We start from the raw sequence: 16,425 nt of genomic DNA on the forward strand, positions 1-16,425 counted from the left end.
CCTTTATTTCAAAATATAAAACATGGTGTAACTTGACACGGACTCAAGCTAGAAGATAGTTTTTTCAATACAAATCTAATGATGCCACTTTTGTATAACAAAATTTATCTGTTGTAAAGGTATTTTGTTATTGAAATTTATGAGATTTGAATCTTAAAATGTCATAAGCTTATAGAAGGAAATGGAAGAGTAATATTTAAATCCATACTTACGTTCAAATCGTGTTCCAAAAGGCTTGTGTTGGAAATGCTCGATGCTCGAAAAAAATTCCAACCCATCCAAAAGAACGGGCTGGGGATTGGTCCTTACAAAAAACAAGGCAAAGGAGCTCGAACTAGAAGCGTTAAAATGTTGAAGTTCTGATCTTGTTTTAGTGTTCGAGTCCCCCCTCATAGAACATCTTGTTTAAGAATGTTCGTTTGCACACAACTGCGACGCCGCGACAGCGCCATACATTACATGCCGAGAGAGTGCAACGGTACCTCGTCGATTACAAAGCACAAATGTAAAACAACACAAATTCCATCAATCACCATGCATGCACGTTGCAAGAAAAAATTGCACGTGTAGCAACTAGCAATGCATGCTCCTCCATCCCCTGGTGCCAGTGCCACCAGACTACCTGATCGTCGTCAGCTTACGAGACGTGCAGAGCAGATCTAGTAAAGGGACTCTATCGTCTTGTTTAGCTCTTCAAGCTTCTTCATCCGCAGCCTCTCGCTCTCGCTTACGAGCTGCGAAACCAAAAAAAAGAAAAAAGTATGCAACGTCAGTTTCGTGTGAAAATATTGGGCCCGGCCTTTTTGGTCAAGCCCAAATCCAATGGCCTAGCCACTTCGAAAAGGCATAAGTGTATCATTCTTTACGGGGCCGGAAGAAAACTTTCCCTTAAAAAAAAATCACACCTACAGAAAACAGTTTCTAAAAAAAGTACAGGACGCTGGTTGTAATCAGTAAGTGAGCACTCACCTCCATGAGCCTGTTGACGAGCGTAGCCTTCTCGTTGCTCTTCTCGTTGTAGGCGTCGAGGCACATCTTGTATTCCTTCTCCTGCTCGATCGATCATGTTTTTTGAAAACAAACACACAATCGGCGTTATCTGTCTGACCACGAACAGTTTGAACAAAAGTAAAATCCCATAGAACCACTACGGCTGCTCAGTAACATCATCATGCAGTACCTTTCTGAGGCACGTCTTGCCGAGCGGCTTGAGCTGCTTGTTAACCTTGTCGATGCGCTTGCGGATGGCGTCGACCTCCCGGCGCGTGGGGTCGGCCATGACCTCGAGCTCCTGGCGGATGAATGCCAGGCGCTTGGTCTCCTCCTCCACCCGGCCCAGCATGGAGAACACCTTGTCCCGCACCTCCAGCTTCTTGCGCTCGATCTCCTCCTCCTTCTCCTTGAACAGCGACAGCGCCGACCGCGACGACGCCTGCTCCGCCGTCCACTCCGCCTCCTGATCGCCCGTCGACGCGCTCCGCACGCACACGATCTGCATCTGCTGCTCCTTGTTGCCGCCGCTGCCCTCCATCGTCGGATCCCCCTGCTGCATCCTCGCCCTAGCTACTGCCAACTAGTAGCTCTCCTCGATCGGTGCCAATCGACTCGCTCACCGAACTGATGGCTCTCTAGTATAGGAGCCCGTGTAAGAAATTGGTAGTAGGAGCAGCTGGTGGCCAACCACCGCTCGTCTATTTATCGCTCCTCGCTTCCTTGTGCTCCTACCAGCTTTGCTGAATAATGGTGATGCGTATTCATTTCCTTTCTTCGCCTTTTTCCCTTTTTTTTGTTTATTTTGCAATTTGCAAAAGATGGAGAGAGCTGAGTACTAGCTAGTGTCCTAGCTACTCGCAGTCTGAACCTTCAAGCAAGCACCGGCGATTTGTACTAATTGCATGCTTCAATTATCTGAGGTTATCTTGTTTCATATGCAGCTGTCAGCAGTGTGTCACTCATACTAACCCATAGCTGCTTATGGCAATGATAGCACATAAGCTTCATGGGCATCATTCCGCGTACATGTGACCGATGTGAGCGGGACAACAGCTATCGATTGGTGCCAGGACCAACTGCGGCGAAGTACCAGGCGTGCAAAGCGTTTGGTGAGGGCCTGTGATGATCGGAGCGCGGTCGAGTAGAAGTGACTCCTGAGCAAGCGCGCTAGTGCACGTTCCTTGTCACAGGTTGGTGTCCCCCATGCGCACGCGCTCTCTCGATCGGTTTTTCTCCGAGGATACGGCAAGTGTGCATCCCTGCCCCCTGCCTTGGCTTCGCAGTCATTTTTCCCCTTCAGTTTCCGCGTCCATCGTTATAGGGTTAACATCTACGGCAGGCAGGCAGGAGAGGTATATACGTACCTGCAACGCCAAGCCCGGAACGTGCAGTGCCTTCAGGATTGGGGAGTACTGGTAGTGGCGTAGGGCTGAATATGTCTGGGTCTGGCTCCACACACACGGTACTCAAGCAGTCAAGAATAAGCAGAGTAGGGCTACAAGCACACGAATTGCTAACTGCTCTGTGGTCTGACACATCACCAACACACTCCTATACTAACATAACCCAAAATGTCCCTTTTTAACAATTCAAAAGATAAGTCCTATAAGACCTAGAAGAAGGTGCAGGCTGATCAACTCTAATAGCAGCAGTGCTCAACTTTATGAAAGAAGTGCAGACACAAGATCATGAGGTGAATAACGAGCTGCGTACCAGAAGAACAGAATTCAAAACCAGGCATCTAGCATTATGAAAAGGAAACAAAATTGCTATGTTTAACCGACATCCTGAAGGGTACCGACGACCTACTAAACTGAGAGGACAACACACAGCAAGATGTCTGGCCTTGCCAGCATGGATTGAAGCAGAACCTTATTCAACCCAATGGCAGAGGATGCAAATCGCATCCTAATCTCAGGCACAAAAAGCAAACCATGCATGCAACTAGCTGTACTGGCAGCATGTTTTACTTGCTAATAACTTCCTCGCTGCTTTCTGGCACGATTGTGTCCGCTGGAGCATAGACGACGCAGGTTCTGCTTGGTGTATACACCGAGAACGAATGGGGCCTGTTGTCATGCGAACCGTCCTGCAAGTATGAGCCAAACGAAAGTTAGCTCACATATGTCAGGAACGAGTCTACATCACCATGCTGTGAGCAGTCTCATGTGACACAAAACTTACCGTGAAGTGCTCTGCGGTGTGATGGATCCTGCCGAATCCACCGAAGAGTCCAGCGTCTGAGTCCAAGACCACCTGGTAGAAAAACAGCAGATGCTATCAGCACCCAAGTACCCAGCAGATTGAGTACTGATCCTCAGTAATTTCACCACGTAATTTTCTAAGTACGGTGCATTCAAATACGATGCCAAGAGAATGAGCAAGCAATCGCACATATTAGGTACTCTGTCCATTTTAAATATAAACAGATGGAGTAGTTGACTCTTTTTTTTCAAGCATGTGAAAACACAGAAAAATCAGTTCCAGCAGGGTAGAAAGGCACTCATATTTTTGCTTCCTTTGCCTGCTTGTACACCAAATCAAATTGGAAACCTCAAAAATTAATAGCCTACTTTCTCGAGATTAAACAACAACATGAACTGCTCACACCAGTAACTTACTCCTATCTTCATCATCACAAGAGATTAATAATGACAATTGACAAATTGTAGATAGAGATTTGGTAAACTAATTTAGTGAAGAAACATTACACTTCTATAATCAGAAATATTTGTGAGATAGCTGCATACCTTATACACCCCAGATCTCCGGCAGCCAACACGGTAGTCAAAATAGCTGTTGTTACAATGGAAGTTGAACACAAATACCAAATCTCCCTTTTCGAATACAATCACCTTGTCCTCCTCGTGTTTCCGAGAAATGTACTGGTGATCATCAGTCATGAACTGCAATTACATAGCCAATTTCATCAGAAAATCTTCATTGCTGTTATGATCATGGAACTAAGATTTGCCAAGTTAATAGATTAACGCAAAAGAATAGTTAAAATCAGACACCATAAATAGAGTTAGTGATGCAACATATAAGAATTCATTACTGATTTTTCCTAGCTTATTATTACTAGTCCATTGAAATAGCAAAATGGTCATGAACTAAATGACATTATAGAGGGAATGAATACCAAGTTTGATGTTAGCAAAAACAATGATTTACAGACCCCCCCCCCCCAAAAAAAAAGAACATACTCCATATTTTTCCTCAAGATGTTGCATTGCCCGATCAAACTCTTGCATACCATGGTACCTAAGGTAGTCCGCGTCACCCTGACAATGTACAAAAAACACAAATTATATAAATTAAAGCAAAATTTAGTGGAAGTGTAAATATTCTAATTTTGAAAACACTAGTATGAACAAAAACAACTATTATAATGGCACCCTATTGATTTAAACACTCAATAAGCAGTAAAAGAAAATAAGAATTGGACTTTACTGAGGCATGTTATTGCAGTTATCAATATAAGGTAATAGCTCAAAGAAACATTACCAGGTCAAATCTTCGACGGCATTTGTCATAACTGTTGTTATTTCCTGGAATAAACTTACCACTTGGAAGTCTTTGCGGACCTCTTGGAAAATCTATCCATTCTGCAAAATGTAAAGTAGATCAATAACCTCAAACAAACAAATTCCTAAAGCATAACAAAAGATAAATGGCAACATAATTGTTAAACGAAATACAGCTATACAATATTCAAAGAAGGTTGAATGCAACAAAGTAGTTAAATCTCACCAGGATGTCCAAACTCATTCCCCATGAAATTAAGATAGCCCTCTCCTCCTAAACCCATTGTGATAAGTCTGATCATCTTATGCAATGCTATCCCACGGTCAATGGTAGGTGTTGAAGGTCTGTCGAGAGCCATGAAATCATACATATCCTGCATAAGTTGAACCAGTGCCATTATTTAGTACTTTTTCTGTGTATTTTCAGAGGGCAGTGGAAAGGGAATACCAAATATATTTTTCAAAAAATATAGCATGAGAAATAGCCAATATTTGTTCTATAAACTCAATGAAGTATTAAATATATATAGTTCTCGCAGAGATAGCCAAGAATTGAAACTCACTCAGACAGAGGTCTTACAGGCTATCATGATGCAATTAATAATGCAAGAGATTACATAAATAAATGCAGCAACATAACAGAAAAGAAGGGCGCACAGGTCCAAATTGAAGCAAATTAACAAAACTCTTAACATTGTGCTTTCAATAACATTTATTTCGTGGGAACTATGAATAGTTTTGAAACTTGAGAAAAATAAAGAGAATTAGTTATCGTAGTGAAAAATAAATATGTGAAACATCATCTATGTCCCAATTAGTACCAAGAAAATTAATGAGTGGTTACCTTGTCCATCAACCAAAATGCAATAGTCTTATCACCAACCAGTGCTTGATCATGACTTTCAGAATAAGTAACACACTTCTCTAACCACCTTCTATTTGTCAATGTGTGCACAATATCGGCCATCTTCCAAGATTCATCACTTTGCCTACATGGTAAAAAATAAAATAAAAGAAGATTGAAACTCACCATACTTTTCAAAACAAAGCGGAAGGCATATTACAGATAGAGCTTTCCAGTTTCAAAATGAAAGCTTTAAATAAATTATGTGAATACCAGATTCAAAGAACAGAGACTTTTTTGTATACACACAATAGATGAACACTGTGGATGATATAATGTTAATTATGTGAAATAGATATGCACCTCCACGGCTCGAGATGCATTTGCTGGTATATGCATGCGCTATGCTACCTTATAAAAAATCTTTCAAGATTTGTTCAGCAATACTACATTGAGTAGCAGGTGGGTTATTGGTTAATTCAATTTTGAAAATTTACAGCAGTCTCGAGCCACGTGTAAAAACAATTCTCTTATGAAAAAACCTAGAGGTTAGCAACTGCATATTATTTTCATAATCGTGTAGAATAAGCCATGAAAGTGGTGACAAATAAAAAATAAATGCATAAGCAATGGCACATGCAATTAAAGTTTTGTGCATGTACCCATAGTGTTATGCAAAAAAAACAAATTACTTCAATATGCAGCCCGATATAAGAAAACAATAGTCATACGCAGCCATATGTAACACTTACTTCATCAATTCAATCCATTTGTCAGCCACAGCCATATGCAGCCGGTAGTCAAAACCTACTCCACCATCATGAACAGGAAGGGCAAATGTAGGCATTCCACTCACCTAAAGAAATATAGTTGTTTGAGTAACCAATAGAAAAGTTGCCCATTATTTTAGATAAATTCGAATTTCCTACTTATGTTTCTAAACTAATTATGTGGAGCTGTTGCCCTATTGTTGTCATATTATAGCCCTAAAAATGGAGTTAATTGACTATGAAATTCGAAGACATGAAGAATAATGTTAAGAAACAGCTTAGGACACAATTTGTCTTAAAACCCAAAGTGTTTTTTCATCACTAGATAGGAACATCTTGTCAAGATAAACAAAAAGCATCTTAGACTACAAAAAACTATGTGTATGAGAATTCATATTGAACGAGAAACCAAGTCATAACTTACATCTTCACCAATGGTTACAGCCTCAGGATAAAGTCCGTGAATTAGATCATTTACCAACATCAAGTAAACCACTGCATCCACATCGGTGGCAAAGCCAAAATACTCATTGAAGTTCCCCGTAAATGTTACCTAAAATAAATTGCAGTACTTTAGAAAAAGGAAGAATAGGACAAATATGATACTGCAATACTCCCTCCGTTTCAAATTGTAGGTCGTTTTGGCTTTTGCTATGCACCTAGAAAAGCCAAAACAACCTACAATCTGGGACGGAGGGACTAGGTAGCTAATTCTCAGGCTTAATCCCGTCAGATTTAGCAAGTGAAGATAAATGAACATATATCAAGCTTAAATTACTTGTAATCCATGGTGAGTGTACATCATGGAGGTCACACCATCAAAACGGAAACCATCAAACTTATATTCCTCGAGCCACCATCTAGCATTGGAGAGAAGAAATCTTATAACCTGCGTAGGATAAAAATGTTGGTAGGCATACATGCAAAAAGAATGAAAGCGAACACAATAAATGGAAATTGAGCATTCTTGTTCTGTACCTCCCAATTTCCATAGTTGAACAGACGAGAATCCCACATCCAGTGATGGCCTCGTGGACCACTATGAAAGTAATGTGTATCCGTACCATCAAAACCATTCAATCCATCAAGAGTATTACTTGACGCATGACTGCAAATAAAATAAAAGCAAAGGTATGAACCCAAAAGGCTTCAGTAAATGGACAAGGGTATCCGACAGATAATGATCAATCTCATCCCAATGGGCCCAATGTCAAAGAGGTTTGAACCATGACCAATAGGTTTTAAATATTCTTAGGGTTTCAGTAAATCAACAAGGGTATCTGGTAAATTTGCCTATTCCTTTGATTTTGACCATCTACATTTTTTATTTAAAAAATAGGTACTACAAAGCAACGGCCTCATATCTTTTTATATTTCTTAGTGGTTGGCAACATTTTTCATGCAAAATCTATTTAGAACCATAAATGTGATTGTGAATTCACACATTCATAAACCAGATTGACCAGAGATCCAACCTATGAACAACTATGCGGTTTTTCATTAAGGAAAATAGGCACCAAAATTCAAGATGAATCCACGCATTCATAAACCAGATAAAATTCACACATTATGGTTTAGTAATTGTTTCTCATCTTCTGAATTTATGCATGTTGTAGAGGTTGTAGATTAGTTGCAGCCCATGAGCCCAGGACTGATAGATTGTGGGACTAAATGTTTCCACCGTGTGTGCAATTCTATTCTATTGCCTTTACTCTGAAGTTCTGAACCATACACCATCAGCTTTAGCATTAATTATGCAACTATATATATGGAGATGAGTTAAGAACAAAGAATTTTTCAATTACCTGTGAACAACATCCATGAGCACAAGCAAACCAAGCTCATGTGCTTTATCAATCAAAGACTTCAAATCTTCTGGGGTTCCAAAACGACTACTTGGTGCAAAAAAATTAGTAACATGGTATCTGCAATAGAAGTAATAAATATTAAATCTATGTTGTAGTGTTGTTTGTCAAATAAAAGAAAACATCATTTAGAACTAAGAATTGAGGTGAATATTATCTCAAAATTTATTCTGTTGGAAACATGGAAAGGTAGCCAAATAAGCATTGATACTGATCCTAGTGAGTTGCCAAAGTGCCATATTGATAGTATCATGCGCCACCCATGCATTCAGAGCTAGTTCATACAGTTGGGTATATATCTATGTAAATCCTGTTGCTATACATGCATGCCAATGCAATTGATCATTGAAGACCAAGCATAATTTTACATTTTAAGAATAATCAAAACAGAAGGAATAGTGGAAAGGCAGCAACAAACAACAGTTACATACGCCTAGAAAAGGAGTGACGAAAAATGAAGTTCCCAAGCAGTTAACAGTTTTCAAAGTTAAAAGGTACGGTGTAAATTGTATATACAAGAAAAAAGATAAACAAAATTGAATCAAGAAATTACCCAAAGCTTCCATAATATGAGTGCTCTTGGATTGCCATTATTTGCACTGCATTGTATCCAAGTTTTTTTATTCTTGGAAGGACCTCATCCCTGAAGTTTGCATATGTGTTGATCTTCGGTTCCTATAATCACAAAGGATTCTAGCATTTATCCAAGTGCCAACAAAAACAAAATGCCAGCCAGTAAAAAATGGATAATGATTAGTTAAAGAACTTGTATATACAAACCACATGGTAATTATCAAAAACGTAGATTGACAGTAAATATATTGTGCAGTTGATATTATGTTAAAAACTATAGAAACACATAGCAGCTGAAGTGACGTAGTTTAATCAAGCATACTATTTCGAAATGTTAATATAATGTTAAAAACTAAAGAAACATATAGCAGCTGAAGTAACGTAGCAACTAAAGTAGAAGAAATATAACCACAAAGCACTCATGAGAACACATATATTTAGTTTAATCAAGCATGCTGTTCTGAAATGTAATTATAATGTTTAAAACTATAGAAACATATAGCAGCAGAAGTAACATTTGTGCTTACAGGTGCTAGGCAATTGGCGCAGCTTGATGTATCTACCAGCTAGTTCTTGGTAGCATGGTTGTGTGGTCATGTTTTTCAGAGTCAGTGGCAGGCATGTCTTTATAATGTAAGGGTGTTGTGTGTGTGGTTTGTGTAACTTCTAAATCATTTTCTTAGTGCAATGATACTTCAGCTCTCTTGCATATTGGAGAAAAAAGAAGGTTAAAAGTTCCAAAACATCCTTGACGCCTGTAAGTAACTAAAACTGTATATGGCTAGCATTGTCTAAGGAGTCAAAATGTAAAGGTGCAATACCGGGCTACTCATTCCAACATGTGTTTCATATATCCTCAATGATTTTGGCCGTTTAGGTTGAGGATGCTTGAACACATGCTTCACCTGCATAAGCATGTAAAGTATTTTAGTTACTGGCTAGTAAATGCAAAATTAAGATCCCACAACAAATAGGATGGGTTCAAATACACTTGGGAGGCTTCACAAGGAAAACAATATATAACTTTCCCAGAAAAAAAATTGCCAGCACAAGGTAAAAACAAAGAAGGAAAATTCAGAATTATAAGTACAGAACATGGGAAATGAAGACCTCTTCAGGAGGATCATAATAAATCCCATCATAAGGTATTGCTCCTGGGGCCTGCACTGAGTACCTGATCCAGGCAGGAATTGAGTCCTTTATCCCTGATGGGGTATCCATTCTCACCTATATATGGTCAAAACATCCATTGATTAATTTTGGAGATGCTCTAAGCCAAAAAAAAAACTGACCAAGCAGTAAAAAAAATACCTTTACGCGAGAACCATGAGGAATAGGTGATGAACCATCTGCGTTGTTAGGCAGAAAAACCTCCCAAACACCAAACTCATTCTGAAAGTACATCAGTTACTAGCATCAGCAACTATTTATCAATCATATAGAGTTACACCTACTCCAGGTCCATGCATTGTTAAGTATGAGTACTCAATTCCTCCTATTATATGAACACATAATAAGTAAAAGATATCTAGACAATTAGAATATATGTGTAACATGCATAAGTTGGCAACAATTGAGTTTACAGCAGCAGCAACATTGATATCTAGTAATGGACTTATGACAACCGCTAATTGAAGAAACCAAGTCTAATGAATTCAATATGCAATCTATTAAAAAATATATAAAATGCATTTTGAAGCCATAATCATACTTTGCTCATACGGTCTGCATTTGGATCCCAGTTGTTGAAGTCGCCCACCAATGCAGCAGACTGCAATTAAAGCAGGAGGCAGTTATGAATAGCACATGCTGAGTTTGATGAGATATTCATTTAGAAAGGTAAAAGTCCGTACGATTGAAATAGATTTGTAGATGTGAGAGTGGTCATTCCCATAAACAACTTAAAGATGGAACTAGCATTGCATTAAGATAAACGATAGGATTAGAAGAAGAGCATACATGTGCTCCAGGAGCCCATTCTCGATAGGTGACACCTTCAGCACTACATAGGAAGAAGATACAAAGTTATTTGCTTCTATGTAGGAAAAGACGATAAACACTTGCATGTTGAAGAAATTTTACCTGCGATTAAATCCAAACTTCTCATAACTACGGGAGAAGGCTTCCAAGCCTCCTTCATGCTCATCAATATCTGAACGGATTCTCCTATAGAGGCTGTACCTGTTTTTTTATTCATGAAGGCATAGTGAGATTGCTAGTGTTGTTCATATTGGCTATATAGAGGAGTTGTCCTGATAACAAGAAGGAAAAAGTCCATTTTACTCCCCTCACCTATCCACTTTGTCCGCTTAACCCCCTGAACAAAATTTTGGCTCACTTTACTCCCCTGAACTATTTCATTTATCCAATCTACCCCCTAATTAGATTTCTCCTTTTTGTTTCTCTTTATATGATATATGAGTTGAATTTTGAGTTCAAATTTTGTGAGCAGATACAAAACATGATGCTTTATGTTAAAAAATTATACTAAGAATTTTTCTTGGATATTTTCATAGGTTAGGAATATTTAATATGAAATTGAACTTAGATATATAAAATTGTATGAAAAGTAATCATGACAAAAATTCTAATATATTTTTCTAACGTCGAGCATTATGTTATAAGTCAACTGACAAAATATGAAATTAAAACTCAACTTTTACGCGAAGAAATAGAAAAAGATAAATCTAATTACGGGGTAGATTGAACCAAATGAAATAGTTCGGGGGAGTAAAGTGAGCCTAAATTTTGTTCAGGGGGTTAAGCAGACAAAGTAAATAGGTGAGGGGAGTAAAATGGACTTTTTCCTAACAAGAATGAAAAAGGTGATGCAAATGAAGATCGTTGCTTAATTGATACTGACTCTAGAAAGAATTATAAGCCTCTATTTTGTTTGGCCAACCATTTCTGCAGATATCTTATCCTGAAAGGGGACATTTCCATTGCATTCTAGTAGGTGAAACAATATGGCACACTTTAGGGATCAAATCAACATGAAAATTTCCAGGTGCAAACGAACCTAATTATTGATTCATGTTACATATGACCCTCCAGCAAAACCTTGAAGAGTAACTACTACATATGCAAGAATTAAGATAAAATTCAAGAGCGTCATGATCCTTGAGGGCTGAGGGAGCCATTTACATCTTATGAAAGACTGGAACATCTTGAAGTGTGGAGTAGAACGAAGCAAGCAATACATACCGATACTCAAGATGGTACTTATAGCCTTGCAGCATGGAGTCAATCTGGAATATTTTCTGCCCATCTCCTGGTGGTGGAACAGTTCGTGGTTTCACCTGGGGAGCTGATCCTAGTACCTCTCTGTTCAAGGCTTGAGCATCAGCCTCACGGGCAACGTGCATTGTCTCTGAGGACTCGATCTGATCTTCAGTGATGTCTGGTACCTAGACAAGGGTCCAAGAGACGAAATGTTCAGAAGACGATCAGGCAGACGAAATGTTCAGAAGTCGATTATGTATGCAGACAACTCTAGATAGTGGTACAGAGAGTTGTGACTCCGTCGAACGGTGTACCCCTTCTTGGAGATCACCGATCGGTGCAGTTCTCACTGATCGGTGTATGTCTTTTTTCTCAAACAGCAAGCGGAAAAAGGAAACAATCAGAAATACATGCAGATGCGGCATTTGCAGTACACTCGTGTTTCAGGTTAACAACGCAATGCTGTAACGTGCCAGAATTCTGGACTGAAGGAACAGGGCCGGTGGATCACGAACCTCCAATTCGTCGGACTGGAACTGAGCCGAGTCGGCCGAAGACGTAAGTCCGTCGTTCTCGCCCTCGGGAACCACCACCTTCCCGGACGCGGCCGCCGCGCGCATGGCCCCGCGCCTCCGCGAACCTCCTCCAACCGGAGCACCCCCTGCAAGCATCACCACCACCACATCACTCACGTACAAATCACCGCGCGGAACACTTGATCGGGGGCGAGCAGAGAAGGGGAGAGGATTATGAGTTGCGGGGTCATTACGAGGGACGACGAAGGTGCCCATGCGGCCGAAGACCAGCGACGGCGACGGGCGCTCCGACCCGCGCCTCCGCTCCCCGCCGCCGCCGGTGGGCCGGGGAGCCCTCGCCACAGCCCCGCCGAGCGCGGCCCCGGAGACCGCCAACGCCGGCGCCACCGCCATCTCTCCGCCTCGCCTCTCCGCACAGCCGGATCGGATCGGATCGGATCGGTCGAACCACAACCTTAAACCCCCTGCGACCGCTGAGAGTGAAATGCGGGGCTGCGCTGGGCGACTGCGGAGTCTAGGCTGCGATTAGGAGGTGCGCTATATAGCACGGGGAGGAGACGGGGTGGCCGGATGGGGGAGAAATGGAGCGAGAGGCTTGTTCACGCGACACGAGAGCAGCAGCGCGGACGGCTGCATGCGCAGTGGCGTGCACGGGCAGTCGAGGCGGAGGGGTGTGGGAGGCCGTTGCGCGTCGGTCCAAGCGCGCACGCGCGGCGCGGTGGTGGTGAGGTGGCTCGCGCGGCTGGTGGCCTATTGCTTCGGCGGTGGCGATCGCGCGCTTCGGTTTTCGGTGGGGAACGGGGACGGGGTGCGGACTGCGGAGTGTGTGTGCCAGGTACCAGGCGGGGTGGGGCCCAAGCGCCGCCAGGTGGAGCGCTCCGCGCGTGGGTTGCGCGCGCGGGGAAGGAGCTCGCGGGCGCGCCAAGCCAACAGTGGGGAGGCTCTTGCTGGCGCGCGCGCCATTTTGCTCGTTGCGGCTCCGCGCGCTGGGTGCCACGCCTTTCTGTTGGTCCTTTTTGTGCTCACTCGGCCACACGCTTTGTCGCTGGCTGAACACGCTGTGGGCTGGATGGAGTCGCTGGATCCCGCATTCCCGCTCCTTCGCACTTACAGGATTTCTGCTTAGCACTCCGTCTGCAGACGATGTTGCAACGCATCTACCGGCGTGCATGACCTTTTTGTTCTTTCCGGACAACTTCCGTTGCATGTGAACAAATACGTCGCTCGCATCCAAGCGTGTGTCCATGGACACGCACGGATGCCCGCAGCACACCGTGTACTCCTGCAGCGTGTGTGTCCACGTCGATCTCGTAGGAGAACATTGGTGACTGGCCAATGTTCCATGCTCCGAGCTCCTGGACATATGAACTGGGTGGTAGGTGCCGTCCTCGCAAGGCAAAAAGAGATGCCGACCTCAAAGCTCGAAGGCAAAAATCTATCTGAACCCATCAACTGTCCACGAAGTCTGATCTTTCACCTCAAATTGAGAAATCAGTTTTTCCCTTTTTACTTTAACTTTTGAAACCGTCCGGTTTCCGTTCATGGTTTTTGACGTGGGGTGTTAAAACCATAATGCGCTACTCCCTCCGTTCTGTTTACCAAGGCGCACATGCATATCAAAATTCAAATTTTACAATTTTTATCAATAATTTAGTCAGCAATTTTTACGTTTGCAATAAAAACTTGATATGGTTGGATTTGTAATCAAATATACTCTCTAATGACTATAAATTTATAACCATAATTAATAAAATATAAGAAATAAATGGTTAGAGTCTAATTTGGGAGACTGTGACATGTCATATCACGCCTTATAAACAGAAATGGAGGGAGTAAGAGCTTGTTTGGTACAGGTCCATGTAATTCTGATTCTCTATGGGAGCCGATTCTCTGAGAGAAGTGAGTCTGTAGCTGAAAGTGATTCTCTATAATTCTCTAGCATAAACACTTAAAATCAAGATGGAGAATCACTTTACAGAATCAGGAGAAGCTACCTTTTTAAGCTCCCAACCTCTTAGTTCATTTCAGAAAATCACTTCACAAAAACAGTAGCGAATCACTTCTCTCTAAAAAATGTTTAGCAGAACTCCTACTGATTCAGTAGAGAATCAGCTCTGCGAGCTTTGCAAGATGCACCCTAATAGTTTGGCTGGCAGCTCCCGCATCTCCGCTCGCTGTTTGCCACTCCTGCACTCACTCAATCATCTTCTCCTGCAACAGTTGGAAGTGAGCCGCTCACTGTTTTTTCTGCAAATTATTTTTTTAAAACTTTCTTTTTTTCAAAAAAATCATTATTTTTTAAAAAATATTTGAAGGTTCATTTGACCTCACTATTAATACACTCAGGGGAGACATGGACGGTTTCAAAAGTTGAGAAAGGAAAAAGAATCTGATTTTTCTATAGCAGGTGAAAAATCAAACTTTCTCGGTAATTGAGGTTTCAGATGATCTTTTTCCAAGCTCGAAACCACACTTGGATCAGTTATTGTCATGGCAGAATCACAGCAGAGCTTGGCGAGTCCACCAATTTTGGGCTCTTGGGCGGAATGTGATGGCCTTACTGTGTGTGTTTAGGACTAACCTTGGCCCATGAGCCCAAGAAATTCCGCAGTCCGGGCTGGGCATCATGGTCCAACAGTTTTTCTTTTCATTTTTCATCTGAAGATTCTGAGCTTTTTTCCGGTTTCGAAATGGGAAATTGGCACAACATTCATTTATGTTGGTAGACTTGAAGGAGTATTTGGGAGCGAAAAATCCAAATAAGCAGCATCCAATGTGAAGGTGAACATCGCTGCTATCGTTCACCATTATCAGGAGTCCAGGACGATGGATTAGTTGTTGATCAGTTACTAACTAATCGTAACTCACAATAACGAAAACGATCGCTTAGAGCAAGGGTGCCGACATGGCGTTGTTCTATGCGCATGCGAGCTGTTCATCAGATCCGTCGTCCAGCGCTTGTGAGGTTCTAGCTTTGCGTGATCTTCGTTACACACAAACTCGAGCATCTCACCAGCCGTACGTGCAATTGCAGATCGGATGTGTGGAGGTCGTCGGAGGAGGATATGCAGTTAAAAGAGGACTGCCACAGGCCCACATGTCGGTGTGCTTCTCATGCGTGATTGACTGATAGTGACGGTAGGGTCGTAGGGATGGGGAAAGGAAGAAGACGACCGCATCCGGCGAGTTCTTGAAGGTCTCGACTGGCCTGACGTTGAGGGAGGTGGACCCTCCGTTTTGGATAGAGAAGCGCCCATGCAAGAACTCCGTGAAGCTTTGGTTCCCGTTGTTTATTTTTATCCCCTATCATATCGAATATTTAGATATTAATTAGAAATATTAAACATAGACTATTTACAAAATCCATTACACAGATGGAGGCTAAACGGCGAGATGAATCTATTAAGCATAATTAGTTCATGATTTGACAATGTGCTGCTATAGTAACCATTTGCTAATGATGAATTAATTAGGCTTAATAGATTCGTCTCGTCGTTTAGCCTCCATCTGTACAATTAGTTTTATAATTAACTTATATTTAGTCCTTCTAATTAGCCTCCAAATATTCGATGTGACACGGACTAAACTTTAGCTCAAGGAGCTAAACGCCCTCTAAAACGATATAGGTTGGATTGATTATCTTTATTTTCTAGTCAAAGCATGGGGTTGGGATCGGGATTCGTCCCATCGATCTTGATGAGAGGTGCAGATTAGTGACCAAAGGGTATACTAATATCAATCCTGATGCATTTTTGGAAAAAAAAAATAGTGTTAATAATCTCCCCCTTAGTAAAAGGAGGACTCGTTCATTAGTACAGCAATTTGACCAACAACTAGTGATGCATTCACTACTGAAAAACTGAGCATTCGTCTCGAGGATTAGTGTCGGTTGTGTATTGGCTCGGTACTAATGTGAGCATTAGTTTAATAGATAGTCCCGAAATGCCTCCCGTGACCCTCTTTAGTATCGCGTGGGAGCTCCTCCTAAAGGTCACCCATCAGTTCGGGTGGAGCTCCCACATGGTACTAAAGGGTCACGGCCTTTAATTCTCCACGTCTCTCCTCTCCCCGGCACTTATCTCTTTTCTCTTCTCT

At 41.7% G+C, this 16,425-nt stretch overlaps 2 protein-coding genes across 2 annotated transcripts; both read right to left on the reverse strand.

The window, feature by feature from the left end:
* Nucleotides 1-335: 335 nt before the first annotated feature.
* LOC101774099 lies at nucleotides 336-1,739 on the reverse strand. Its single transcript, XM_004952571.4, has 3 exons — nucleotides 1,181-1,739; nucleotides 970-1,050; nucleotides 336-734 (listed from the first exon to the last, which is right to left on the reverse strand). The coding sequence occupies exons 1-3, from the start codon at nucleotides 1,550-1,552 to the stop codon at nucleotides 660-662; spliced, it is 528 nt and encodes a 175-aa protein (XP_004952628.1). The 5' UTR covers nucleotides 1,553-1,739; the 3' UTR covers nucleotides 336-659.
* A 977-nt stretch (nucleotides 1,740-2,716) lies between these two features.
* LOC101774505 (1,4-alpha-glucan-branching enzyme 2, chloroplastic/amyloplastic) lies at nucleotides 2,717-12,947 on the reverse strand. The gene is made up of 22 exons (XM_004952572.2): nucleotides 12,564-12,947; nucleotides 12,310-12,455; nucleotides 11,777-11,979; nucleotides 10,655-10,753; nucleotides 10,532-10,574; nucleotides 10,284-10,343; nucleotides 9,884-9,964; nucleotides 9,683-9,799; nucleotides 9,394-9,477; nucleotides 8,553-8,674; nucleotides 7,940-8,059; nucleotides 7,113-7,242; nucleotides 6,913-7,023; nucleotides 6,559-6,687; nucleotides 6,117-6,220; nucleotides 5,365-5,509; nucleotides 4,747-4,894; nucleotides 4,501-4,601; nucleotides 4,200-4,277; nucleotides 3,744-3,899; nucleotides 3,178-3,249; nucleotides 2,717-3,082 (listed from the first exon to the last, which is right to left on the reverse strand). Exons 1-22 carry the CDS (start codon nucleotides 12,721-12,723, stop codon nucleotides 2,960-2,962), a joined length of 2,532 nt encoding a protein of 843 aa, XP_004952629.2. The 5' UTR covers nucleotides 12,724-12,947; the 3' UTR covers nucleotides 2,717-2,959.
* Between the last annotated feature and the right edge of the window lie 3,478 nt (nucleotides 12,948-16,425).

Source organism: Setaria italica, chromosome I, assembly GCF_000263155.2.
Source record: "Setaria italica strain Yugu1 chromosome I, Setaria_italica_v2.0, whole genome shotgun sequence".
Taxonomy (NCBI): domain Eukaryota; kingdom Viridiplantae; phylum Streptophyta; class Magnoliopsida; order Poales; family Poaceae; genus Setaria; species Setaria italica.